Here is a 26,707-nt window from a genome sequence, read left to right as displayed (position 1 = left end):
GGTGTGTCTGGTTCAAGGCAAACACAGAGCTACCAGCCTACACAGTTAGCACAGGCCTCGAGGGCCAATCAAGGAGCCTCTTTGGCTTAGTCAGTGCATCAGTCCTATGCTCAGAGGGGTGAACAGGTGGATCAGAGGCCTACAGGGCATGTGTATGCTGTTACCGCGCCAAATCTTGCACCAACGCCTTCAGTAGTGAGAAGTACCTTTTTGTTTTGCAATTCAATTGCTAATGTGTTGATTGATACAAGTGCATCTCATTCATTTATCTCATCTATATTTGCATCAATTTTGGGATTAGAGTTGGCTCAATTAGTATCTTCATTCTATGTAGAGTCACGTATTGATGGTGAGATTTTTTTGAAATAGGGATGTCAGGGTTATGATATAGAGGTTGCTGGTAGCCAACTTCCATTTGCATTTGTATTGATTGATATGTCTGGTTTTGACGTTATATTGGGTATGGACTGATTGTCATTCTATCGGGTTGTTATAAACTACTACCGTTAGAAGGTTACTGTATGTACCTTGAGCGGTGATTGCTTTTATTTCTTGGGGGACCAGGTGGATAGAGTCTTATCACCGACGTATGATTTGCGTGGACGGAGTGAGCTTAGTTGCCTTCTTACCAACTTCTTGAGTACTGAGTGCGAGGAAGTCTGACTTGAGTTGCCAAGGGTAGTTTGTAAATACCCAAATGTTTTTCTGAAGGATCTTACCAGTTTACCACCTCACCGAGAGATTGAGTTCTCTATTGGCTTAGTGCCTGGCACGACACCGATTTCCATGGCACCGTATAGGTTTGCACCTGCCAAGTTGAGTGAGTTGAAGATTCAACTCCAAGAATTGTTAGATAAGGGTTTCATCCACCCTAGTACTTCGCCTCAGGGAGCACCGGCTCTTTTTGCTAAAAAGAAAAATGGTGCTTTGCGCCTTTGTATAGATTACCGAAAGTTAAACTGGGTAACTGTTAAGAAGAAGTACCCAATGCCTCGAATAGACGACTTATTTTATCAGTTGAAAGGGTCTTGTTGCTTCTCTAAGATAGACTTGAGATCGGGTTATCACCAGTTGAGAGTATGGGAGGAGGATATCCTAAAGACGACATTCCGTACGCGGTATGGCCATTATGAGTTTCTAGTGATGCCCTTTGGACTAACCAATGCATCAACTGTGTTTATAGATCTGATGAATCGAATCTTCCATGAGTTCTTAGACCGCTTTGTGGTCGTCTTCGTAGATAACATCTTGATTTACTCAGCTTCTGAGAATGAGCACGAGGGACACTTACGAATAGTGCTTGAGTTGCTTAGAGCCTACAAACTGTATGCTAAGTTTGGGAAATGTGAATTTTGGCTGAGGGAAGTTAAGTTCTCAGGCCATGTGGTATCTAAGGAAGGGGTGACGGTAGATTCATCCAAGATAGAGGTAGTGCAGGATTGGGAATAACCTAAGAATGCTTTCGAGATTCATAGTTTCTTAGGGTTGGCCGGGTATTATCGTTGATTTGTGAAGGATTTCTCTAAGCTAGCCTCACTGTTGACTAGATTAACGAGGAAGGGAGTTAAGTTCTTATGGGATGAGACTTATGAGAAGTCTTTTCAAGAGCTTAAGGTTATGCTTACCATTACTCCAGTATTGATTATTCCGCAAAGCGGTTTGGGCTACTCGGTGTATTGTGATGCCTCACGGGAAGACTTGGGTTGTGTTTTGATGCAAGAGGAGAAGGTAGTAGTCTATGGCTCACTGCAGTTGAAAACACACGAGAGGAACTGCCCGACTCATGACTTAGAGTTAGTGGTAGTGATCTTTGCCTTGAAGATTTGGAGGCATTACCTGTATGGAGAGAAGTTTGAAGTGTTTTATTAGCATAAGAGTCTGAAATATCTGTTTACACAGAACGACTTGAATTTGTGGCAGAGGAGGTGGATGGAGTTTATAGAAGATTATGATTTTGAGCTATATTATCATTTGAGGAAGGCCAATGTTGTGGCCGACGCGTTGAGTAGGAAATCCATTGGTAGTGTGGCTAGTGTTGTCATCCGGGAATAGGAGATGTTGGGTGCTGTTAGGGAGTTTGACTCGCATCTTGGCGAGTCCGTTGAATTCGCAGCCTTGTTTTCGGTAGTTGCACAACCTACATTGGTGAACCGAGTGTTAGAAGCATAGAGGGGTGACCTTAAAGTGGAATCCCTCCGGGAAAAGATCTCCAGTGGAAAGTTAGAGAGGGGCTTGAATGTGTATTCCGACCAGAGTGTGAGATATCGTGACCGTTTGTTCGTGCCAGAGTCTTGCCGAGAGGAAGTACTCCGAGAGTTTCACCATTTACACCTTACGGTGTATCCAGGAGGCACGAAGATGTATCACGACCTTAGTCGCCAGTTTTGGTGAAGAGGTATGAAGAAGGATGTGGTTGTGTTTGTGTCTAAGTGCCTTACTTGTTAGCAAGTGAAGGCCGAACATCAGAGGCCAGCAGGTTTGTTGCAACCCTTGCCTATTGATGAGTGAAAGTGAGAGCATATCACGATGGATTTTGTTGTGGGCCTTCCGAGGACTCAACGAGGTAGTGATGCCATTTGGGTGGTAGTTGACCGGTTAACCAAGTCGGCACACTTTATTCCTATGCATGTAAGTGACTCGGTAAATTATCTTACCGATCTGTACATTCAGGACAAAGTGAGATTGCACGGGATCCCAGTGACAATTGTTTCAGATAGAGATCCACGTTTTACGACTCGGTTGTGGCAAAGTTTGCAAAGTGCCTTGGGCACTAAATTGACTTTTAGCACCACGCATCACCCTCAGACTGACGAGCAGTCCAAACGTACTATTCAAATCCTTGAGGATATGCTTCGAGGTTGTGTCCTTAACTTTAAAGGGTTGTGGGAGAGGCACTTGCCTTTAGTAGAGTTTGCCTATAACAATTGGTTTCAATCAAGCATTGGTATGGCACCATTTGAGGCCTTGTATGGCCGACCGTGTAGATCTCCTGTGTGTTGAGCCAAGGTGGACGATGCACCAATGTTGAGCCCAGAGTTAGTCCGAGAAATGACAGAGAAAGTTGCACTTATTCATAAGAGGTTGGCTACAACCCAAAGTCGCTAGAAAAGTTACGCCGACCGTAGGAGGAGACCCTTGTCTTTTGAGGTGGGAGATCATGTCCTTTTGAAGATATCACCTTGATGAGGTTTAGAAAGAGTGAGAAGTTGTACCCTCAGTTCATTGGGCATTTTGAGATCCTTGAGTGGATTGGGGAGGTAGCTTATCATTTGGCCTTACCGCCACAGCCCTCCAGGGTTCATGATATGTTTCATATTAGTATGCTTCGGATGTATGAGCCAAATTCATCACATGTGTTGGATTAGAACGACTTAGAGATAGATGAGGATGCCTCATATGGAAGAGACTGGTGAGAGTCTTGGATACCCGAGATCAAGTCTTGCGAGACACGACAATTCCCTTGGTTAATGTATTGTGGAAACATCATGGAGCTGAGGAAGCAACTTAGGAACGTAAGTTGGAAGTCGGTGAGAAATATTTGATCCTATTTGTTGATGTTTAAGCATATAATGAAATTTTGTTATGTTAATGAATATGAAAGCATTGTATATGTTTTGAATATATGAGAACATTATATGTTGTGTATGTTTTGGAAATATGAATTTGATAGAAACATTGTAAATGTTTTGGGAAATATGGATTTTACTTTTAGTATTGGGACTTGTGTATCAAGTTGATGAAAATGGATAACCGGAGAATAGATTATGGTATTGGAATTGATTATCTATCGTTATTGTGTTTGATTTAAACATATCTGTAAAACTCGATTTAAAATTTCAAGGACGAAATTCTTTAAGGGGGATATTATAGTGATTCCGGTTTTGACCCGACCCTTTTTATGTTCCGGACTTGGGTTTATGATTTCTGAATGTTGTTTATACCATTTCCTGTTTATTCTTGCTTAAGTTTGGCTATTGAGTTGGTTGGAACATGTTTGGAACAGGTTGGTTACTTGGTTTTCAAACTTTTGTTGTCCAGATTTTTACTCTTCCGCTCGAGTGGCACTTCTTGCGCTCGAGCGGGCTTTGCAAACTCTAAGTACTTTTGCAGGTCTACAAAACTAGTGGGAGAATGTATTCTATGCTCAAGCGGTTCATTCTGCACTTGAGCGGGTTCAGCTCGAGCACGCTTTCTTGCACTCAAGCGGTGGTCTATTCTCTGCACTAGATGTGTGTATTCTACGTTCGAACGTCACTTCTTGTACTCGAGCGGTAATGCCTTTTTGTTTTGTGTCTTGGTGCTTGAGTGTTACTTCTTACACTCGAGCGGAACAACTTATTATGTCTGACGCTCGAGCATCAACTCTTGCACTCGAGTGGAATGTGCGTATATTAGTTCGCGAAAATGACTTTTTCATAACTTTTTCAAATCTAATTCTCTCTAAACCCTAAAGTTGAGACCTCTTCTCTCTAAAACTTACTTTCTCTCTGTTTTTTCACCTAGATTTAGTGGTTTCTATACCCTACCCTCTTTGATAAAAAGATAGAGCATCTCTAGGGCTTTATTCTCATATGAATAGACTTGGATTTTGGCGTGTTTGAAATGGATTCATTCTCTCCCTCGGCATCTAAACTCAAGGTAGGGATTTTCTTCACTCTCATATGGCTTTTAACTTGATTATTTCTTGATGTGTAAGAAACATTGGGTTTGGAGGTAATTTAGCAAACCTAGGGTTTGGGGTTTAAATTTAAAAGAAGGGTTTTTCAAAAAGGATGCCTTGAAAAGGGTCAAGGGAATGACTATGAACTAGGGATGTGTTAAAATAGATGCTTTGGTAGTTGGGGTGTGGTTTGAACGGACATGGGGTTTTTCCCTAAATCGTTCAAATAATTTTTTTGCTTAAATAATGAAATTGGTAATGGGAATATGAAATTCGATAAGTGTTTATGTGAATGGTAGAGTTGGATATGTATTACCTCTCACCAATAGGGATTTAGACAATTTATCTGTCTTTGAGATTGTATATTTATTTAAAAATATCTGTTTTGGGCTATCGGTGGAGGATAGCTATGATTATTATAAAAACTGTATGAGGATTAGATAAATTGAAACTAATCTCTTGTTGGTTGTCATTGAATATGACTGTATTTTAATACATTGTATATATATGATGTTTGAGAGAAGAAAAAAAAATGTACTCCATGTTTGGGAGAAGAAAGGGAATGGACTCCATTGAATTAAGTTGGCCTGTGCGTCTAGGGTGAAAGTCCCGAAAACACTGTGTATACATGGGTGCCGAATCCCGCGGACAAAATTTCTGTAAAATAGTAAATTGAAGTGTTTATGTGTAATGGTTGTGTGGTAGGAAAACCACTGAGTTGTAGCCTCAGTTGAGTTGTCTGGATAACAATGGATGTGACTCATGAATTGAGGAAATATGAAATGACGGGAAACGAAATGATATAAATTGGATTGGAATATAGTATTTGGCATAGTATGGCTTTGGAAGGAAAAAAAAAAAAAGTGATAAACAATCTTATCTTTGAGCAGTGAACATGTGCATCATTTTTATAACCTTGTTAAAGTTCATATATTGTATTAGACTGTTTCTATTGGGCTTTGGCTCACCCTATCTTGGGAAAAACCATTTTCAAGTGCTGGTGATATGCCTCCTTCAAGGACTTAGCTTGGGAGGACTGTGGAGCTGAAGGCTCAATCCTATTATTTTTGTAACTAACTTTTGTACTGCCAAAGGGTTTTAAATGTATTGGACTGAAGGTCCACTTTTGTTGTAACCAAGAATTATCTTGGAAAGATGTAAGCCACTAAGACAAATGATTATCTATGTAACCTTCATTTCTTCTTATATATCTCTCTCATGTATATCCACTCTGATTAATGAAGGCATGTTAATTCAATTATATTTTCGCTTATAAGATGGGTTTGTTGTATTTATTTTGGGGTGTTACAAAGAGGAATTAGAGTCTTATTAGGAGTTTACTTTGCAGAATGTATAAAGCTCAGAAGAAAACCCAAAAAAGGTAATGCAATTTTACTTACTAAATTTCTAGAGAGCTTTTCCTATATTGATCTTAAGAGCTAACTTAAGCATCAAAGGGGTTTTACAGCATACACCCGCTGGGTAGCTCACCTAAGTTGTTTTGTAGGCTACACAATGTCGTTCGAAGAGATACAAGCTTGATCACGAGGAGTATGGTGTGACGAATATTTCGTGCCTGTACAATTGGGGCCGTCTATGGAAATCACGGACAAAACCTTGTTATCAAGCATTTCTTGAGGATCTGAATGGCTGGTACAGACAAAACACCTTTGTCCATCATTGACGGAACCACACCTGAAGCGAACATGAGGCATAGAGATTTGCTTTTAGTGCCTCCAATGGTGAACTTGGACACTGCTAGAGAGAATGTCTAAAGAGGTCCACACAGAGATATGCGAAACAAGCGCGCAGGCTCTCCTCCGCTCTCTTCAAGCCCAAATGGGCATTGGCAAACGTGGCCTGAAGAAGGTAATAAGGCATCAAGATGAAGTAATACAGAGGATGGCAGCAGAAATAGAGGCCTTGAAACAAAGAATGAAGGGAAAAGGTGTTGTTGGAGTAGAAAACCACAATGAGCGCACTCAATCCCATCATTCAGAGGAGACAAAAGGACATCAGGATTTGAAATTTCATAAGTCATGCATGACAACTAGAGCAGGTGCACGGATCCACTAGATGAAGGCCACGTGTCCCATGAAGGACGTGATGTCAAGGTGGATAGTGAACATATTGTACGGATGAAAAGACTACTCCGGACTGAATAGACATTGTAGCCAAGCAGGCATATTAGTTCGGTAGAATAGAGTAGGTTAGCTCAGTTTGGCAAAGTAATCCCAATCATGCAAAATCAAATGGAATTAAGAAGCAATTGAAAGGGTAATTTGCATCGTGCAAATGGGTTGAGCTAAGTTTGTATGGGCCTTGTGTTTGTGCCATGCAACGAGTCGAGCTAAATGGACTTTGTCTAGCTTGGCATGTAATTCTAAGTTGGTATGGCTTTGAGACTGTGCTACCTTTGAAGGACCGGACAATGGTTGGCAAGTTATGGAGTTAGACACATGATTGAGCCAAACAACAGAGCTGGGTTTTGTGTCTAGGGTTAGCACGGCATAACATGTCACTCGGCAGTCTGAAAGGCAAGCGAATTTATTCAGCATGGTTGCTCGGTTCTTGTCTAACCAGAATGGTATTCTTAGCCTAATTTCTGAGCTAAGAGTTATGTTATTTTACTTGAAATTCGGAGATAAGGGTGTTGTAGGATAGGCATTATCCTTTAAGAGATGGATTTCTGGTGGGACTCTACAAAGAGAAATTAGAGTCCTAATAGAAGTCTACTTTGCGAAATGTATAACAGCTCAGAAGAAAACCCGAAAGAAGTAATGCAATTTTACTCACTGAATTTCTGAAGAACTTTCCCTATATTGATCTTAAGAGCCAACTTAAGCATCGCAGGGGTTTTCAGACATACACCCGTCGAGTAGCTAGCTCACCTAAGTTGTTTTGCAGGCTACATGACGCCGTTTGAGGAGATACAAGCTTGATCACGAGGAGTACACGTGTGGCGAATATTTTATGCCGTACAATTAATTTATTTTTTAAAAACTTGATAGCTCTACTTAATTTAGATTTTTTTTAAAGCATTATAGGGAACTTACTTTTAAGTTCAAGATTGGCTTGTTTACCTAATTAACCTAACTCGAACATATTTTTAACAAGTTCATACACGATCGAGCTTCAGTTGTTTAGTTCATTTATCACCCCTAGTTAAATGTTGCATATACATGTATATATATATATATATATATAGAGAGAGAGAGAGAGAAATCCTACTCATATAAAAAAAACCACAGAAATATATGGCAATGTCATTTTTATAAGGATAAATTACAAATATATCATTAAGGTTTGTTTAAAATACAAATTCTCTTGTGATTTGAAAAATTATAAATATCCATTGTCAGAATTTTTTATTTAATAGAATTAACTAGAAAAAAAATGATTTATAATTGCTCTTTTATATAATAAAAAAATTACTTGAATTATTAATTGAAATAAATTTCTGTCATCTTTAAAAACTGTTAATTAACTTGATAATTTATTAATAAAATGGGTCATTTGTTATGAAATTAGAAATTTCAAGATGCAGAATGTAATTTTCAAAACTATATAAGGGAAATCATATTTGAAACAAATCTTAAGAGTGTATTTATAATTTACTCTTTTGATAAATAAAAGTCATCTTTATATGTGTTTTGTTTTAAAATAAAAATTTATATTAAATCACATTATTTTGTATAAAAATTTTATATAAATTTTTTATTTATATATTATTGCTCTTATATATATATATATATATATTAAGGATTACCCATATATTAATCATAAATATATGTATTATGAGGAAAGGAGACGGGGGACTTACAGGACAGAGACAAAGGAAAGGATTTTGAGAGTGAGAAAAGTAATTAGAATTTGAAACAGCTCATATGAGGAACAAAGTAGTTGCTTGCACGGCAACAATCCCGTATTTGCCTGGTGGTCAAATCTTCTAAACAAGAGGACTAAACATAAGGCAAGGCTTCTCTCCGGTCTAAATCGGACCGGAGAGAGTTGTTGGGTCTCTATGTAAGGCCGATTTTGAAGTGAGGTGATTTAGGTTGTCACTTCAGATTCTCAATTTTAAACAAAATTTAGAACTTCTAACTAAGAGAATATATCATATCATGTTATTTTATAATTATTTCAATATTAGCTCAATTCATTTATTTTCATGTTGTTGTGTGGTGTTATTTTATTTCGTGTCTGATTAATGTTTAATGTGAAAACTTTCACTTTTAGTTAAAATAACTCAACAAGTGTATGGATAGATTAAAATTTTTCTCATAAGTTGAATTTTATAAAATTTATTTCTACTAAATGAAATTATTCGTGGAATGTTTGATTTTAATTCAATCACATTTTCTAATTAAAAAAATTATACCTTATTATTATATATTTTTTACTAGATTGACTATAAAATAGGTAGCAAAAAAATACATATCTTAAATGAAAAAAAAGATATTAGCCTTAATTATTATTTTACATACTTTTTTATTCAGTTAGATGGAGTTAAATAAAATATTAAAAAAACGTCATGGCATCCCTTGGTGAACATTAAAATATATAAATAAAAATTCATGTTATTGAGTCGTGTTATACTTATATTCATGTTGAAAAATGAGCAAATTACAAACACCCCTCGAGGTTTGGTGAAAATACAGATTCTACCCTGAGGTTTGAGAAATTACAAATTGCCCCCTTAGGGTCAAATTTTCATAACAAATTAAGAGAAATTACGGGGGAATCTGTATAAAAATAAAAATCTCAGGGGGCAATTTGTTATGGAAATATAAACCTCAGGGGCGTAATGTAATTTCTCAAACCTCAAGAAAAAATCTGTATTTTCACCAAACCTCGAGGGGGGTGTTTGTAATTTGCCCTTGAAAAATAGTCAACCTTAACTTGCTAATTTTATATATTGTTTGAGCTGTGTCGAAAATTTCCATCCTTATTTCCAATTAATTTTTGTTATTATAGCATTAGTAAGCTAAAAAATAAAAATTCGATTAAACTAATTGAAGTTCAACTGTTATATATATATATATATATATTTGTTATCTAAATTTTGTTAAATTGTAATGCAATAGAAATAAATTTTTATCTTTTTTGTTTTATCCTAATAAAAAAAAATTCCGGTAATGATATATGAAGGGCCCAATTTAAAAGATTCGCCTAGGCCCCTAATAACTTAAAGTCAGCTCTGTCCCCGTGGTCCCACCATGGAGGCCACGTTGATGATCCAGACCGTTGGTGTGTAGACCTTGTCGATTACTTCATCCTTATAAAAAATCACATTAATCGAATATCTATAGGCACTTGATCATATCACATTTGTGTTAACGGTAAATATAATTTTAAAAATAAATTGTTAACACAAATGTGATATGATCAAGTAGCCCTCGATATCTGATTAACGTGATTTTTAGCAGGAATGAAATAATCGACGAGCTCTATATATTGAATAGTTTAAATCATCGATGTGGCCTCCGTAATAGACCTACGAAAATCCAATAACACCCTCTAATTGGATTTCCCAACTAAAGAGAATCCAAGCCCTAAACATAACACAAATATATCCATAGGACCTATTCCCATCAAAAGGGATTTACTACAAAATTCTCCTAAAAGAAAAACAGTATTATTTTCTTTTTAATTGAAAATATTTTTCATTAACTACAAAACATATTTTCTCATTTTAGCCCCTAATGTTTGTATTTTTTCCCAATTTACTGCAAAATCCCCTTTTTTTTTGGTCCATTTTAAGACCCAAAATCTTAAATTCAAAATCTAAACCTAAATTCCAACTGCCCTCTTTGTTTCCTCTTTAAATTCACCATCAAGCTTCCACTACTACTTTATTGCCCCTTTTTACCCTAACCTCCACCACCTCTCTCCATCTCCGTTGCCCCTATTGTTCTCTTCCTTTATCGTCCTCACTCCTATATTGTGATCGTCGTTCATACATACCCAAACACCTCTCTCACTATTTGGTTAAGTTTTTATAATATGTTTTATGAAAAAATTTCAAAAACCAATTTAGTAAAAAAAATCAAAAAAAATCAAAAAACACTAATTATTTTCATATGGCTTCTCTTTTTTGGCATGGAAATATTTTTTTAAAATCCAAAATTATTATTATTTTTTTGTCTTCATTTTTGTCAAACTTGTTTCTAATTATTCAAAAAATATTGTGAAATCAAATTCTGAACACTAAATAAAATTTTAATAAAATTAAATTTTTTGCAACATGGCTACCAAAGTGGCATTGTTTATTAAAAATTGGACTTTTTTGGGAGTAAATTGAGAACAAATTGAAACATAAGGGCCTAAGTGAAAAAAGAAATAGATTATAAACCAAAGTGAGAAAATGGTGAAATTTAAGAGGGTAAAGTATAATTTATCCAAAATAAAAAGTAAAAGTGCATATATATATATATATATATATAAAAGAGACTTACGGGCCCAACCCATTGACCAAAACTTATTTCCTATATGTTCTGCTCTTTCTTTCGCTTATCAAAATAAATATGTAAAATTTATTGATATATTAAAAATTTGTAAGTATTTAAGTTGATCACATAGAATGAGCCTCAAATTTATCCCAATAAGAAACAAAAAACAACTGCCCAAACATATGCAAAACTAATTTATTTTTTTGTTAAAAAAAAAAAGAAGATAAATTACAAATACACTTATTGAGATTTGTTTAAAATATCAATTGTTCTCTATGATTCTAAAATTCGCATCTCGTCCCTTAAAGTTTATAATTTCATATCAAATGGCCCATTTAATTAATAAATTATCAAATCAATTAATAATTTTTAATAATGTTAGAAATTTTCAATCAATAATTTAGAAAATTTTATTATTATATACAAAAGCAGTAAGAAATTTTATTTTTTCAATTTATTCTGTAAAATAAAAAATTCTGACAATGAAATATTTATAATTTTTCAAATTACATAGGGCAACTTATATTTTAAGTAAACCTAAGGGGCGTATTTGTAATTTTTTTTTTTTTTGAAAGTTCATCACGTATTTATCCTAATAAGAAGCAAAATCAATTGCCCAAACATAGGCCCAATTAATTTATTAAATTAAAAAAATATAAAAGATAAATAAATAAAGAAAAACTTTTTCAATCCAAACATGATGCAAAGGATTGATGGGGTGGGCTGGTTTGGAAGTGAGGATTTGGTTGGAAAAAGCAAAATGTGAAGAGGATAAAAAATTAATGGGCAAATTACATACACTCTCGAGATTTAGTGAGAATATAGATTTTTTTGTGAGATTTGAGAAATTATATCTCATTTTTTGAGGTTTATATTTTCATAATAAATTATCTCTTGAAGTTTTTATATTTATACAGATTCTCCTCTAATTTTTCTTAATTTGTTATGAAAATTTGACCATCAGGAATAATTTGTAATTTCTTAAACCCCAGAGAGAATCTGTATTTTTATCAAATTTCGAGGAGTGTTTGTAATTTGGCCAAAATTATTCATAATTAAGTTCGGCGCCGACCCAGCCGACTTCTTTTCTGGGACGTTGTCGGCTCCCTTCCCTTTTCAAACTTTGCGGCTCAAAACGTACAGCTTTCGTTTTCTACACAGAGCTAAGCTCACTTTCTTTTTTAGGCATCTTCTGATCGCTTTTGAGAATTTCTTCTTATATTTTTTTAAATAAAAATTATACTTTTTCACCTTTATAATTTAATTTAACTTTTATTTTAATTTTAAATGTTTTGTCTTTAAATTTTTATTTTAATTTTGATTTCCTCCTAAATAATTTAAATTGAATAATTTGATGCTTATACCAAATTAAAATTATACTTAATTTATACGAGCCAAGTTGTTTAAATTGAAACAACACAAACTAAATTGAAATTTAAGTCAAACTATTATAATTAAAAGTGTAATTTATCCTATTTTCAAAATATGTGGAAAAAAATTATGTTAAGCTGTTTGGTGCAATTTATTTGAACTATTTCTTTTCTTTTCTTTTCTTTTTTTTAAGTTTGTGTTAGACTAATTAGTACATGTTCTAGTTACAATTTATTAAGTAGGAATAATTTAAATAAGATACAAAAATTAATTATCTAAAAGTGAGAAAAAATATTTTTGACTTCAAATTTCTTACCCACCCAAAAAAAAGACTTCTAATTTCTAATATTAGCATTTAGTTTAGAATAATTATACCAAACACAACTATTATATGATGAGTCTACACTAATGAGCCTCTCGACTCCGGATTGGGACCTTGTTGTGACCTTAGTCACAGGAGGGCGCTGTAGTGTCTCTCGATGGGGATTTTTTTTGAGTTTTTTTCGATAATTTAAATTGTTCATATTATAAAATTTATTGAATATATCATATAAAAAAATTAAATTAATAAAAAATCTAGAACCCTACGATCAGATTTAATTATTTTAAAACAATTATCAAGATCATGTTAATCAATTTTTTTTTTATAAAATAAATGTACTCTTGTTACGGAGCTATAGATGTCCAATTAGTTTGATTTTTTTCATAAATAATTTACTTAACAAGCTCTATAATATAAACAATTCGAATTATTAAAAATAATTGAGGAAAAAACCCCCCTACCAAGGCACCACAATACAACAGCATCCCTTGTTCCTCTGGACTCGAAGTGAAGCAACACAAAATATCAAAAGCAGTTATTTTCCTGAAGAATGTATTAGAAAAACCTCTTTCAAGCATTTATATCCTTAATTCAAAAAAAAAAAAAAGTATTTGTATCTTAATTAGTCCATAAAATATTATTGTATTTTAATAAATCTTATTATTTTAAACATTTAATCCATAAAATCCTAATTCTCATATTTAAGGTATATATGAATAATTTTATCCTTACAAATATTTTTTGAATATCCAAATTAAATAAATTTAGTTGAATGAGCGTTCATATTGACAGTATAAATGTTCACATTCTGTAAATATTAATGTGTGTTTTGCCCTATTATTGTTAAGGATATTTTGGTAAGTATGTCACTCATAAGACTTATTAGAATAATAGAAAATAATTTGAAGTGAGTAAATTATAAATAGGTGAATAGAGATTTATGAAAAAATGTTTTTATTTTATTTTTTATGTGTAAATGGTTGTGGCACTTGCACATGATTTTTCACATGTGATTTTTCAAAATAACAATGTTATATTTATTGTACTTTTATACTACATTTAATTTATCATTTGAGATAACATGTTCACAATCGATAATGTAATGAATTTTACACGAATATCATTAATATTTAGCAGTGGTAGATGTGTAACATCATATAATTTAGACTAGCATTAAAAATAAATTTTGTTTGATTATAATTCTCGGATTCTACATTTAAATAAGTTTTCGTTTATTTTTACTTAATTTTTTTTTATATTTTAGTCTCTTTTTTTTTTGGAGATTTATTAGAAAATTTATTTTCAAGTGTTTGTATCTCAATTAGTCCATAAAATATTCTTATATTTCAATAAGTTATATTATTTGAACATTTGATTTACCAAATCCTAATTCTCATATTTGAAGTATTTTATGGACATTTCTACCTTTACAAATATTTTTTAAACGGTTAGTAATTTGATGATGTGAACATTCATATTTTATAATGTGAATATTCACATTGACGTGTGAATGTTCATATTGACAGTGTGAACATTCACATTAACGGTGTAAACATTCACATCACGGAACATTCACACTATAAATGTGAATATTATTACAATATGAATATTCACATTGGCGTATGAATGTTCACATTGACAGTGTAAACATTCACATTGACGGTGTGAACATTCACATCACGGAACATTCACACTATAAATGTGAATATTATTAGGAGTATTTTAGTAACTATGTTACTCATAAGAATTATTAAAATATAAGAAAATAATGTGAACTAAATAGAACATAAATAGGTAAAAAGATATTTATAAAAAAATGTCTCATTTTTTTATTTTATAGATACATCAAAGATTAGATGTAACCAAACAGTAAACAAAATTTAACTAAAATACATCAAAATTAAAAACAAATAAAAACTCAAATAAAAATACGCATAGATTTTAATTTAAATTTTCATCTAATTTTAGTGATTTTTTTAAAATATTTTAACTAATTTATTTTATTTTTTAGATACTTTTTGATTAAGTGTATCTAAAAAAAACTGATTAAATATATTTTAAAAATTACTAAAAATAATTTATAAAAAATTAAACCAAACAGACACGGGGACTTATTAGATTGGGAGTATGTAGAAGGGACATAACTCCTTTGACCAAATATAGTAACAAACAAAGAAAAACATGTATGCCGCTTCACCTCTTTTATATCCTTTGTTGTATGTACAGGAGGGGAGACACAACCTTTTGACGAGATATAAGGAACAAAGTAGGCTACTAATGTCTCTTAACCTTTTTTATATTTTCTTTTTATTTTATATCTCTCAAAAGCATAGGATATATAATAATAACACCTTATGATATTATGGGCTTTTTGAGAAATGAATTAGTAGTTAAAAGTTAATTTTTATCCAAAATAATTCATTTTTTTATCTTTTTAGTTTGGGACTTGTATCACTTTAGACCTTGACTTTTCAATTGTGACACATTTGATCCTAAATTTTGAATCTTGTTTCAATTAAGGACCATTGAAGATATCATTAGATTTTTTAAGGGTAAAATTGTCAATTTGATAAAATAAAACTAATTTGACAAAAATAAATGTCAAAAAAATATTTTTGAATTTTTATAAATTATTTCTACCCACTAAAGATAAAATTATATAAAATTGATAAATCTTTTAGACATTTATTTATTTTTTTACCAAATTAATTTTTATTATGTGTTTTGATGATGATCATGTAAAATTAATTTTAAAAAATTATTCATGTAATTTTTATTGATTTTGATCAATTTTATATAATTTTATCTTTAGTGGATAGAAATAATTTTTAAAAAATTAAAAATATTTTTTTGATATTTATTTTTGTCAAATTAGTTTATATTTTATTAAATTAACGATTTTGCCCTTAAAATTAAATAACGGTATCTTCAATTATCCTTATTTGGAACAAGATTCAAAATTCAAAGTCAAATGTGTCACAATTGAAAGTCAAAGACTAAAGTGACACAAATCCCAAATTATAAGGACTGTTATGTAATTTGTCCTAGTTTTTATATGGGTAAATTACACCTACACCTGAGATTTGACTTGTATACATATACATTTTTTATATTTTAAAAATTAGATTTCTCTCTTTAAAATTTGTAATCTTATTTCAATTTTTTTTCCACCATTAACTAATCATTAGATTAGCTAGAACTATTTATTGACATCATCAATTAATTTATTTGATGAATAATAATGGTGGCATTAACAACCTCGAGCCTTCTTTGAAATTAACAATTTTTACACTATCTATCTTTCTCTCTATTTTGTTTGTCATGTGTTGTTTATTTTTTGAACAAATTATATTAAATCCCCTCAACCTATAAGCTATTTATATTTTATCTCTTAATGTTTTAAATTCAACAATTACCCCCTCAAACTATTTAAATTTGAACATGTCCTTCTATTAGTCATTTGTTAGATATTTGGTAAAAAATTATTAAATGTTGTGCACATGATGATTATATTAAATTTTATGACCAAATTATCCTCTTTTATTTTTTAAAAAAATTTAATATGATCGTTATGTACACAACACTTGACAATATTTCATTCAAATATCTAACAAATGACTAATAAAATGGCTTCATATTCAAATTCAAATAGTATGAGGGAGGTAGTTGTTAGGTTTAAAACATTAAAGAGATAAAATATAAATGACCAATAATTTGAGGCAAAAATGATTTAGACCTCTAAAAAAAGAGCTCTAATAGAGCACTAATTTGTCTTTTTCTTCCCTCTTTTTTTGTCTTTTACTTAACTGTTTTTTTTTTTTTTTTATTATTATTATTGGTTGACAGCTCATTAGAGCTGTCCTTTTGCAGCTCTAATTAGAGTTCCGGAGCATGACCCTAATTTGAGGGGATTTAATATAATTTATTCCTCTGTTTTTACTTTTTATACTTTTTAATAGAAGTAATGGTGGAGTTGAGATGTTTTTTTGTCTCTCACATGTTTGATGAAATGTTTTAAAGTGTGTCTATCAAAATTGTCGGTGGCAAAGGAGAAGAGACGGCCCAAGAAGAAGGAAGGGCGGGGTGAAGAAGCAGCTATATGCCCTGTCCATCTCAATGAGATAGCAGACAAAATCATTAAAGTCATTTTAATTTTTTTATGAACAAGGTCAGCCAACAAATACTGACAGGAGGTCATTGTAATGTTCAAAATGTCACGACGATATATGTATTCAAGTTAAATTTCAAGAAATGTATGTGCAATTCACCCCTTCTATATACTATTCTTGATCATTTATTAATTTTTGGCCCCTTTTTTTTTTTTGTATATATATATTTTTGTAGAAAAATTTTATAATACATATCTCATTTTAGAGTGTGTACCAATGCCCAGTTATGACATTTGTGATTTTTTAACGTGACTTATTGTAATGTTAGTTATAACTCATTATTTTATAACTGAAAGTTATTTAATTATGATATTTGTAATAATTAACACCATAAATACCGTAACTTGTATTCTAAATAATCCATTTTTCTTATCAAGAAGAGATTTTTTTTTTTTTTTTCCATTTTTTTTTAATCAACAGCACTTCAACATTTAGGATTCAGAAGAACCTGATCGTTTCTTCATTGTGAGGCGTACGTCAGACATGAAGGCATATAATTCAGTCATACGTTGTATACTATTTGACTTCTAACCAAACTTGTCACTAAACATTTGGCTATCAAATTTCAGGACAGTATTACCAACTTTTGGTACCACATAGAATTTCTAGGAGATGCATTTAATAACATGGAAGTCCTTGTTGTTCTGAATTAAAAAGGATAGATGATATTTTGTTTTATTTTAACCAAAAATAAAAAATATATATAGATTTCATTCTTCTCACTTTGCCACCTTCAGTCACCCACCATTCACAGTTGGCCAGCACCTCCTACCTCCTGTCACTATCATATCTCACCAAACATGTTTTCAATGGAAAAACAAATATAATCCAACATTGTAAATGTATCTTATGGGAACGTTTATTTCATGAGATTGAAGCATAGAATTAAATTTCATATTTAATAGATTTACTAATTCATTGTTTGATTAAAAAATAATAAAAATCAAACTAATAATCAAATACACGTTATTTTCGACCAAATAATTCAATAACTATTTATCTATAGGACTAATAGTCCATTGCATTGCAATCTTTCTAATTCAATCCGCCGAAACAAACATCTCATGGAATTGAGACATGAGATTGAACTCTATGTTAATCCATTATTTGGTTCGCAAAGTAAAGGTGACTATTTGTCAAATATACATTATTTCTCACCAAACAATTTAAGAACTATTTATTTCAAGTCTAATAGTCCATTGCATTACGATCTCCTTAATTCAATCCATCCAAACAAATACCCTCCAACGTTACTCTTCATTTTTTTATTTTTTTTTTATTTTTTTTTTTTGTGTGTACAAAATAAATATATATACTCTTCATTTTACCAATTCACTTATTCATTTATATGCTCCACTACTCTTTATTTTACTTATCTATTCACACACATTGTTTTGACAGCCTCCCAAAACTCTCTTATACAACTAGTAAAAAAGAAGGAAAATGTCTCGTAGCTCAAATTTTGTGACTCAAAAGTGACTCAAATGGCCAAAACGACGTCGTTTTGGTCATTTTTATGTTGTTCTGTACTCAAAACGACGTCGTTTTGGTCATTTGAGCCACTTTTGAGCCACAAAATTTGAGCTACGTAGCATTGTCGAAAAAAGAATTTTGTTAAAATAACTAATCCAGTAACTAACCCGATAGAAGAGTAAAATAGAATAAGATTAGCTACAATAGCCAACCAAGTCTCCGAACCCCTCTCTTAACAAGCACTAATCCGTCTCTCCTGAAGGGTGTCAGCCATATATAATGCCTTTCAAAAAAACAAAGAGGTCAAAAAAAAAATAAATAGTTTGAGATTTTTCATTGATGAGATGCAAAGAAATGCCAGAAATGCCAGATTCAATCGTTACACTACACATGAAAAAGAAGATTGGGCAGGGGTTTTAATTGCTCTAATAGAATGACTTCTGTGGACATGTAGCAGAATTTGTGCATGAATGACTATTAAGAGTCTGCAAAAAGGTTAAGGCCCGCCAATTATAAGTCGATACACTAAGCTTGCTTTTGGTAAGCCACTTCTAAACATTCTTTGGCTCTATGAACCTTTGATTGGAGGTAAAAACTCCCAGTCTTGGCATTCCGCTCGAACAAGCTATCGTACTTCTGCACAAAGAGAAACACATAAATCAATTAGCACTATATATGTACAAATTAGGCTTCTTCTCATCGTACAGCTCACAAAAAAGGAACAAAATAGGAGGATAGAAGAAACCTGCAAGATCTCTTCCCATGATGAATGCTCGGTGACGCCTAAAATCTGCCTGGCCTCTGGTTCAGCCATAATTTTGCTCGCTCTTCTTACGTTTTGTACTGCTTCTGCAGTAACTCCATTTCTTGAGGCATCTACAATAAGCAGCAGAGGGAATATCTTAAGCAAAACTTTGAAATGGTTCAAGGCATTAAGACAATGATAGGACATCACGTGTGCCTAGGGCTGCAAATCAGTTGAGCTGAACCGAGCTCTCCAGGGCTCGAGCTCGGCCTGTTTGTTTATCAAGCTCGAGCTTGGCTTGAAAATTAATCCGGCTCCAGCGCAAGCTTGGCTCAATGCTCGATAATGAAGAAAAAGTTCGGCTCGATAATCAAGACCATTTGGCTCATTAAATATTATTTTATATTAATATGCATATATAACACATTTATATTATTTAATATATAAATAATATATTTATTTTTCAATTTAAATAAATAATTTACGAGCTAAGCTTATTCTAGGTCGAGCTCATTTATATGTGTTACCAACCAAGCCAATCTCGCAAGCAACTCGGTTCATTTGTAGCCCCACATCATGATATTTGAATCATAGGACTAGTAGAACTCTCAAATCCAAATGCTTCCAGTACTAAAAGTGGGAAAGAATAATGGGACAGATGGCCAAGTATGACGCAGCATATATTGTGTTTATTGGGGTCTCATAGTGCATATTATTTTGAGAATTGGTAAAGAAATTGATCCTTGCATAAGCACATGATGGTGTCCCTTGGGCCTTGCCTACCCCTGCTATTTGCTTTCTTGTATTTTGAAAGGAAGGGTGAAATGGAAGATAGCTCAGACCTCATGCTGATGTGATCATAGGCTCAAAATAATTGCATTTACAATGACAAAATTCCAATGGCAGAAGGATGAATTAACAAATAACATACTCGCAAGTGCTTGACGATATGCTTGAACCAAAGCTCTAGTCATAATACCAGAGCCCACCACAATCAAGTTTGCAAGAAGCCTCGAAGCCTGCATCAACAACCAACAGTTTTTTCAGAACTAATTTTCTTTCCTGCTTTTGCTCTTCTACTTTATAAAAACCAATGGATTCAAAACACAGATAATGATACCGGGCCCAAAGCTAAGAAAAATATTTTAGTACTACAGTGAAACAGTTGTGCACAAAACTAGTACAAAAATCCTTAACCCGCATCATGTCAACCTCTCTTTCTGTTCGAAGAGCCTAGTTCTCACTCTAGCAAAACTAACTCAATCCCCATTGCTTTCTCGTCCATAAAGGCCTATCGAGAGAGAAGTTTTAAACCCAGCAAGTAGTTAAAAACAATCTTCATTAAACCTAAAACTTGGCAAAGCTGGACAACATGTTATCATGATTCTAAAGTGAACATTTTTTTTCCTGGTACAATTGGCATCTGAATTGTCGAAATGAAATAGGACTGAAGTCAAAACAAGCAGCACAACACAAATGCACTTACTTCATTTGAAATTTGTATTGATCCTTAATCATGCTTAATTGAAAATCACAAGATTTCTCAATCACATTTTACAGTCTTTGCCTTCTTTATCCATAGAGCTATACAGGTTGTGTCTAAAAATTTAACAAATCACTCAGTTGAAATGCTTTTATACAAGTCTAGGTATATTCAAATGCATACACATACTATATCATGACAAGTTTATATATATATATATATGTAGACATTATAACAAGTTAAAGCAAGTAAACCAGCAAAATTATCACAGGATGATAACTACTTTTGATTTGTAAAACTTCCTTAAGTAACTAACTCCTTTGATGCAGACACTACAACAATTTGCACCTTCAGCAACCAAATTTGGCGACTAAAACCTTTTTAGTTGCCAAAAGTCAGACCTTTACCAACTAATCTTGCTATTGGTCGCCAATATTTAGCATTTTAGCTATTAAAATTTTTTAGTAGCCATATATTAGTTATTGGTGACTAAAAAAAATTTAGTCGCTAAAATTCATGTAAATAGGCAACTAAAAAGGTTTTAGTAGGCGTTTGTCTATTTTTTTGGCTACTAATTATGATTTTAGTCGGCGTATATAGCCTTTTGGCGACCAAAAAAAGTTTAGTCGCCAAAAGATAGGCTTATTTACTAAACTATCAGTGACTAAAATAATTTAGTTGTTGTATGGTTAGTGTTTTCAGACAAAAAGATACTTAGTAGCCAAATTAGACAAAAATATTGACTATTATTTGCCAACTAAACAAAATTTGGTCGCTAAAAGTAAGCAAAAAAAATTAGAGGGCAGCTTATGAATAGGAGGCGCCCTCCTGTTTCACACATTTTTTTTTTGTATCTATTCTGTCTCACAAACACAGACCACTCACCACAAACCAAAGGCCCGCTCACCACCGACTGTCACTACCACCGTCGCTGGCCACCGTCCGTCCCCACCGTCGCACGTTGCCACCGTCGCACGTCGCCGCCACCACCACCGCCGACGCCGAAAATCACCACCAACACTGCCGCATATCACAGGTTTGTCTCTGTCTCTCTCTGTTCGGTCGTCTCCCGGGCGTTACGATCTGGTTCTCTCTCTCTCTATCAAGCCATCTCTCTGGTTCCCTCTCTCTCTCTCTCTCTCTCTCTCTCTCTCTCTCTTCCCCTATTTCCCTATTTCCCTATTTCTCACACTTCATCTAGGGTTTATGTGCTTTTTTAGTTTATTTTGTATTGATTTCGGTTAAGGGCTCATTGGTTGAAGTGTTTGATTTCTATAAAATTATGAAATTCTTCATGTCCAAAATGAGTTTGATTTTTGTTTTATGGGTTTGATTTTTGTGTTATGGATTTGACAGGGACATAAAAATAGTTTAATGTGCCAATGTAATGTGGCTTTGGTCTTCAGGTTGCATTGGTCTTGTGGATAATTTCTTACATTGGTAGTTTCTTCAACTTCCTTACTTTGGTCTATATTGGTGAGTTTCTTCGTGGCCTTTCCCTGTATATAAGTGCACAAGCCTTTCCATAGAATATTTAATTCAATTTGATTATCTGCTTTGTTTTTCCCATAGGGGTTCTTCTTAGTCTATCGATCCCTGTGCTTTATGAGAAGTACCAGGATCAAATTGACGAGAAGCTGATTGTAGCTCATAAGATCATTCAAATGCAGTTCAGGAAAATTTATGATAATATCCTGAGAAAAATTCCACTGCCTCTTAACAAGGAAAAGAAAACTCAATAGGCCAAGTGTAACTTCCCCCTCTCCCTCTCTGTTTGAGTATACACTGTACACAGCATGCATGCTTGATAAAAGTGCCATTTTTAATCCCTGTGCATGCAAATAACAATGTTTTCAATCTTGTTTTTAACCATGTTTAATTTATATTTTATTATCACAATTAATAATTGCACTTCTTTAAACAATTTATGTATAAGTACTGGTAGTGAAGTTGTACTTCCAATAGATTTATCTAAAGTGACTGGAGTTTCAATGGACAATTTTGCTAGTTAATTGAGAGTTGGTACCACGAGTACTACAGAAAATTGGTCAACTTTTTTTGCTTTTTTGTTTTTTCCTTTTGGATTTACAGTCAAAATTTTTTTCCTTATGCTTTATCTTAGTTCAAGTTTTTTTACTGTTCTACAATTTTGATATTTTTTTATGTTGGTTTGTTTTCCTTAGATGATTTTGTGTTATTTTGTGTTAACATGAATCAGAGTTGTTTATGTTGAAATAGATTCTCTGCATATTAAACCATGAATATCCATCTACTCGTTTGCCTCTTGCCCCTTAAAAGAGATGCTTCCTGCCTGCTTCATTTGAGTCATTGTTATCTAGAAACATCTTTGTGTTGATGCTTCTTTTCTAAGACATAAAGTTGCAAGTGTAATTTAGTTTGTTATATGTTTACATGTATATATGTCCACATGTTTATGTGCTTAATTGGTATTCTCACTCTCGCAGTGAGTTAATAGACGTAGATATTTTGAACAGATTGAACTGCCAAATCCAACTTTCTGCTGCATATGATGATGCTTGAGCTATAAGTAAAATTTCTGTTTTTTGGGATTGCTATATACTGAGGTGGTTATGAGAAAAGATAGAAGTGAAAATACATTCAGTGCAAGTTACAAATGGTACCAATGAAAGAGAAGATACGAGAAAATAGATTGAGGTATGAGGAACATGCCGAATAATTCAAGACTATGAGGAACCCTTGAAATAGATTAATATGCATGGCAAATAATACTTAAAGAACTATTTACTTGTGATTACCTTGTAGAATAAAATTAAAAAGAGTTTTGATTATGTAAATTTGTAGTGAGCAATACCATCAAGATAATCAAAAAAATAGTTATCTATTCGATGTAATAAAATTTGTATTTGGACGATCAAAAAAATTCATCAAACTTAGACCTTATAGTCTTTTTAGTATGAAATTTTTAAGAGTAACAATTTTAATAAAGGGAAAAATATCATCTGCAGCTTCCTGCCTTACAAAATAGGGAAATAGGGAAAAAATCATATGCAACTTTAGTAATGAGTATATGTTTGGTTATTTACGTTGAAGACATCATAAATAAGTGGAGATATTTGGTCAATTATTTGCTCATGTCTTGTATCATTCTTCTCATAAATTTTGCCAAATATAGTGCAAAAGTCTCATCTACCACTTGAAAAACAATACAAGGAGATTGATGCTCCATTATTAAAGGCCAAATTGATGAAATAATGTTATTTTTATAATATTCACTAAAGTGATAGACATTTTAATTTTTATTAAATAATATAAATAAGTTACATCATTATGTGTGAATTTTTTTTATAAATTTTGTTGGTATTTTCTTTATAATCCTACTTCACCCAAATTGTCATATTTTATGGCCATCCTCAAAAGTCCTAGTTAATCTTTGCTTGACTTGTAGGGTTCAAAAGATGGACAAGAGTTGGATGATGATAACTAATAGGTTGAAAAGTAAAGAGTACCAACAAGGTGTTAAGTCATTTATTGACTTTGCTACGAAGGATTTAGGCCCACATGATGACATTCGTTGTCCGTGTGTCGATTGCTTAAATGGCACAAAACATAGTCGACAAGTTGTATGGCTGCACTTGATTCGAAGAGGAATCGCGTGTTCTTATAGAACTTGGGTGCACCACGGGAAACATGTTCCATAGCGTCATAATCAGCCTAGTGTGTCAAATGATGCTGGTGAAAGAGATGGAGCTGCAATTTTTAACATTGACGATAATTTGGGCGAGTTGCCTATTATATTGGAAGCGATTTACATGAGTGGCCTCATGGATGATCATATCGACGAAGAACCTAATAGCTCGGAGAGAGAAAATTTAGTAAAGTTCATTAGGTTGTTTGATGATGCTTGACACAAAGTGTACCCGGAGTGTGAAGTTTTCCGTGTTATCTTTCGTTATTAAGATGCTTCATATTAAGGTGTACAATAAATGGAGCAACAAATCTTTCGATATGGTTATGCAAGTTTTCAAAGACATTCTCCCAAAGTGTGATGAAACTGTACCATGGACCCTTTATAAATCGAAAAAGTTCTTACGTGAATTGGGTTTGGGATATGAGGCCATTCATGCATGCAAGAATGATTGTATTTTGTTTTGGAAAGACAACGCAAAACTCGATAATTGCCCGACATGTAAGGAGTCTAGATATAAGTTCAACAATGCGAGTGGTAAAAAGATTCCTCACAAAATATTGAGGTACTTTCCTTTGACACCGAGGTTAAAGAGATTGTACATGTCGACAAAAAACCACCGCAGATATGAGATGGCACAAAGAGAAGCATGTGGATGATCGAATGTTAAGGCATCCAGCTGATGGTCAGGCATGGAAAGACTTTGATATGCAGCATCCTATGTTTCCTGTGGAACCCCGGCATGTAAGGTTAGGGCTTACCACGGATGGTTTCAATCCGTTTGAAAATATGAGCACATCGTATAGCATGTGGCCTGTACACTTAATGCCTTACAATCTTCCCCCGTGGAAGTGTATGAAAGAGCCATTTTTGATGATGTCAATGCTTATTCCCGGTCCATCCGCCCTGGAAGAGACATCGATGTTTACTTGCAACCATTAGTGGAGGAATTAATGAATTTGTGGAAGCATGTGTGCAAACATATGATGCCTCAAATGGACAAATTTTTAAAATGCATGCAGCAGTCATGTGGACCATCAATGACCTCCCCGCATATGGTACCATGTCTGGTTGGACTACAAAAGATTACTTGATTTGCCCTAATTGTAGCATGGATGCATCATCTCAGCGTCTGCGAAGTAAGATAGGATATATGGGTGCCCGCCGCCATTTGCCCGAGAACCATATTTGGCGAAGAAGTAAGCTCTTCAATGATCAAAATGAGCATCGGTCCAAACCTGTGGGGTTATCGAGAGAACAAATGCTGCAGCAAATTGATTCGAGGACATACAGGCTGTATGGCAAGCATCCAAACAACCGAAAAAGACAACGGTTAGAAAATCCACCTTCCAATTGGACAAAAAGAAGCATTATGTTCGACATATCCTATTGGAAAACGCTAAAGTTTCGACACAACCTTGATGTCATGCACATAGAGAAGAATATATGTGACAATTTGGTTGGGACACTACTGAGCATTGATGGCAAGAACAAGGACACAGATAAAGCACGCTTGGATCTGGAAGACATGCGGATACGAAAGGGGTTACACTTGAAGAGGCGTTCCAATGGCTCATTCGAGAAGCCTTCGGCATCGTACACACTGTCCCCGATAGAGAGACAAGGTTTTTGTGATTTCTTGAAATCGATTAAGTACACTGATGCCTATGCAGCAAATATATCCAACTGTGTCACCACTCATGGTGGAAAATTAGCTGGCCTCAAAACTCATGACTGTCATGTCCTTCTACAACGACTACTTCCAATTGGGATGCGTGGATACCTTTCCAAGGAGATTGGGACCACACTTTTTGAGTTAGGAAATTTTTTCAAACAGTTGTGCTTAAAGACATTGAGGGTGACTGATTTGGAAAAAATGGAAGAACAAATCATACTTATACTTTGCAAGCTTGAGAAGATTTTTCCTCCTGCGTTTTTTGATGTCATGGTCCACTTGGCAATTCATTTGCCTCACGAGGCTATGCTTGGAGGGCCTGCGCAATATCGATGGATATATCCCATTGAGAGATAATACCACGAGTTTCCGAACATCCCTATTTACATATAGTAGATAATGTAAACATTAACATTCAAATCATATTGCCACGTAGGATGCTCGGACTTATTTGTTCACAATAAAGCTCGGCCAGAAGGTTCCATTGCGGAGGCTTACATTTCAAAAGAGTGTGCGACGCTTTGTTCAATGTATTTAGACGGCATTGAAACGGTGTTTAATCAGGAAAAACAGAACCATAACGAGGGTGACAACGGCCCGGGGTTGGCGGTTTTCACTCAAAATGTTCGTCCATTTGGTCTACTAACAAGGGAAACTGATGTGTCTGTAGCCGACCGTGAAAGGGCTCAT

General features: G+C 33.6%; 2 protein-coding genes across 4 annotated transcripts in view; one reads left to right on the top strand and one right to left on the bottom strand.

Annotated features, from left to right (window-relative positions):
• Nucleotides 1–18,755: 18,755 nt before the first annotated feature.
• LOC114270891 (mitochondrial import inner membrane translocase subunit PAM16 like 2) overlaps nucleotides 18,756–26,707 on the bottom strand; it is a 44,067-nt gene continuing 36,115 nt past the window's right edge. For all 3 annotated transcript variants that reach the window (XM_028212517.2, XM_082909938.1, XM_028212516.2), the window contains 3 exons: nucleotides 20,124–20,211; nucleotides 19,193–19,323; nucleotides 18,756–19,083 (listed from right to left, as the gene is read on the bottom strand). In XM_028212517.2, coding sequence (XP_028068318.2) covers nucleotides 18,973–19,083; nucleotides 19,193–19,323; nucleotides 20,124–20,211 — 330 coding nt within the window. In that variant the 3' untranslated portion in view covers nucleotides 18,756–18,972. The remainder of the gene's footprint in view (nucleotides 19,084–19,192; nucleotides 19,324–20,123; nucleotides 20,212–26,707) is intronic.
• On the top strand, nucleotides 20,821–22,549 carry LOC114300670 (reticulon-like protein B10). The gene is made up of 4 exons (XM_082909915.1): nucleotides 20,821–20,840; nucleotides 21,552–21,711; nucleotides 22,082–22,151; nucleotides 22,248–22,549. The coding sequence occupies exons 1-4, from the start codon at nucleotides 20,821–20,823 to the stop codon at nucleotides 22,415–22,417; spliced, it is 420 nt and encodes a 139-aa protein (XP_082766041.1). The 3' UTR covers nucleotides 22,418–22,549.

This window comes from Camellia sinensis, chromosome 15 (assembly GCF_055761805.1).
Source record: "Camellia sinensis isolate YWXY chromosome 15, ASM5576180v1, whole genome shotgun sequence".
NCBI lineage: Eukaryota > Viridiplantae > Streptophyta > Magnoliopsida > Ericales > Theaceae > Camellia > Camellia sinensis.
Note: the sequence above shows the minus strand (reverse complement) of the source record. Positions and strands in the feature narration are given on the sequence as shown.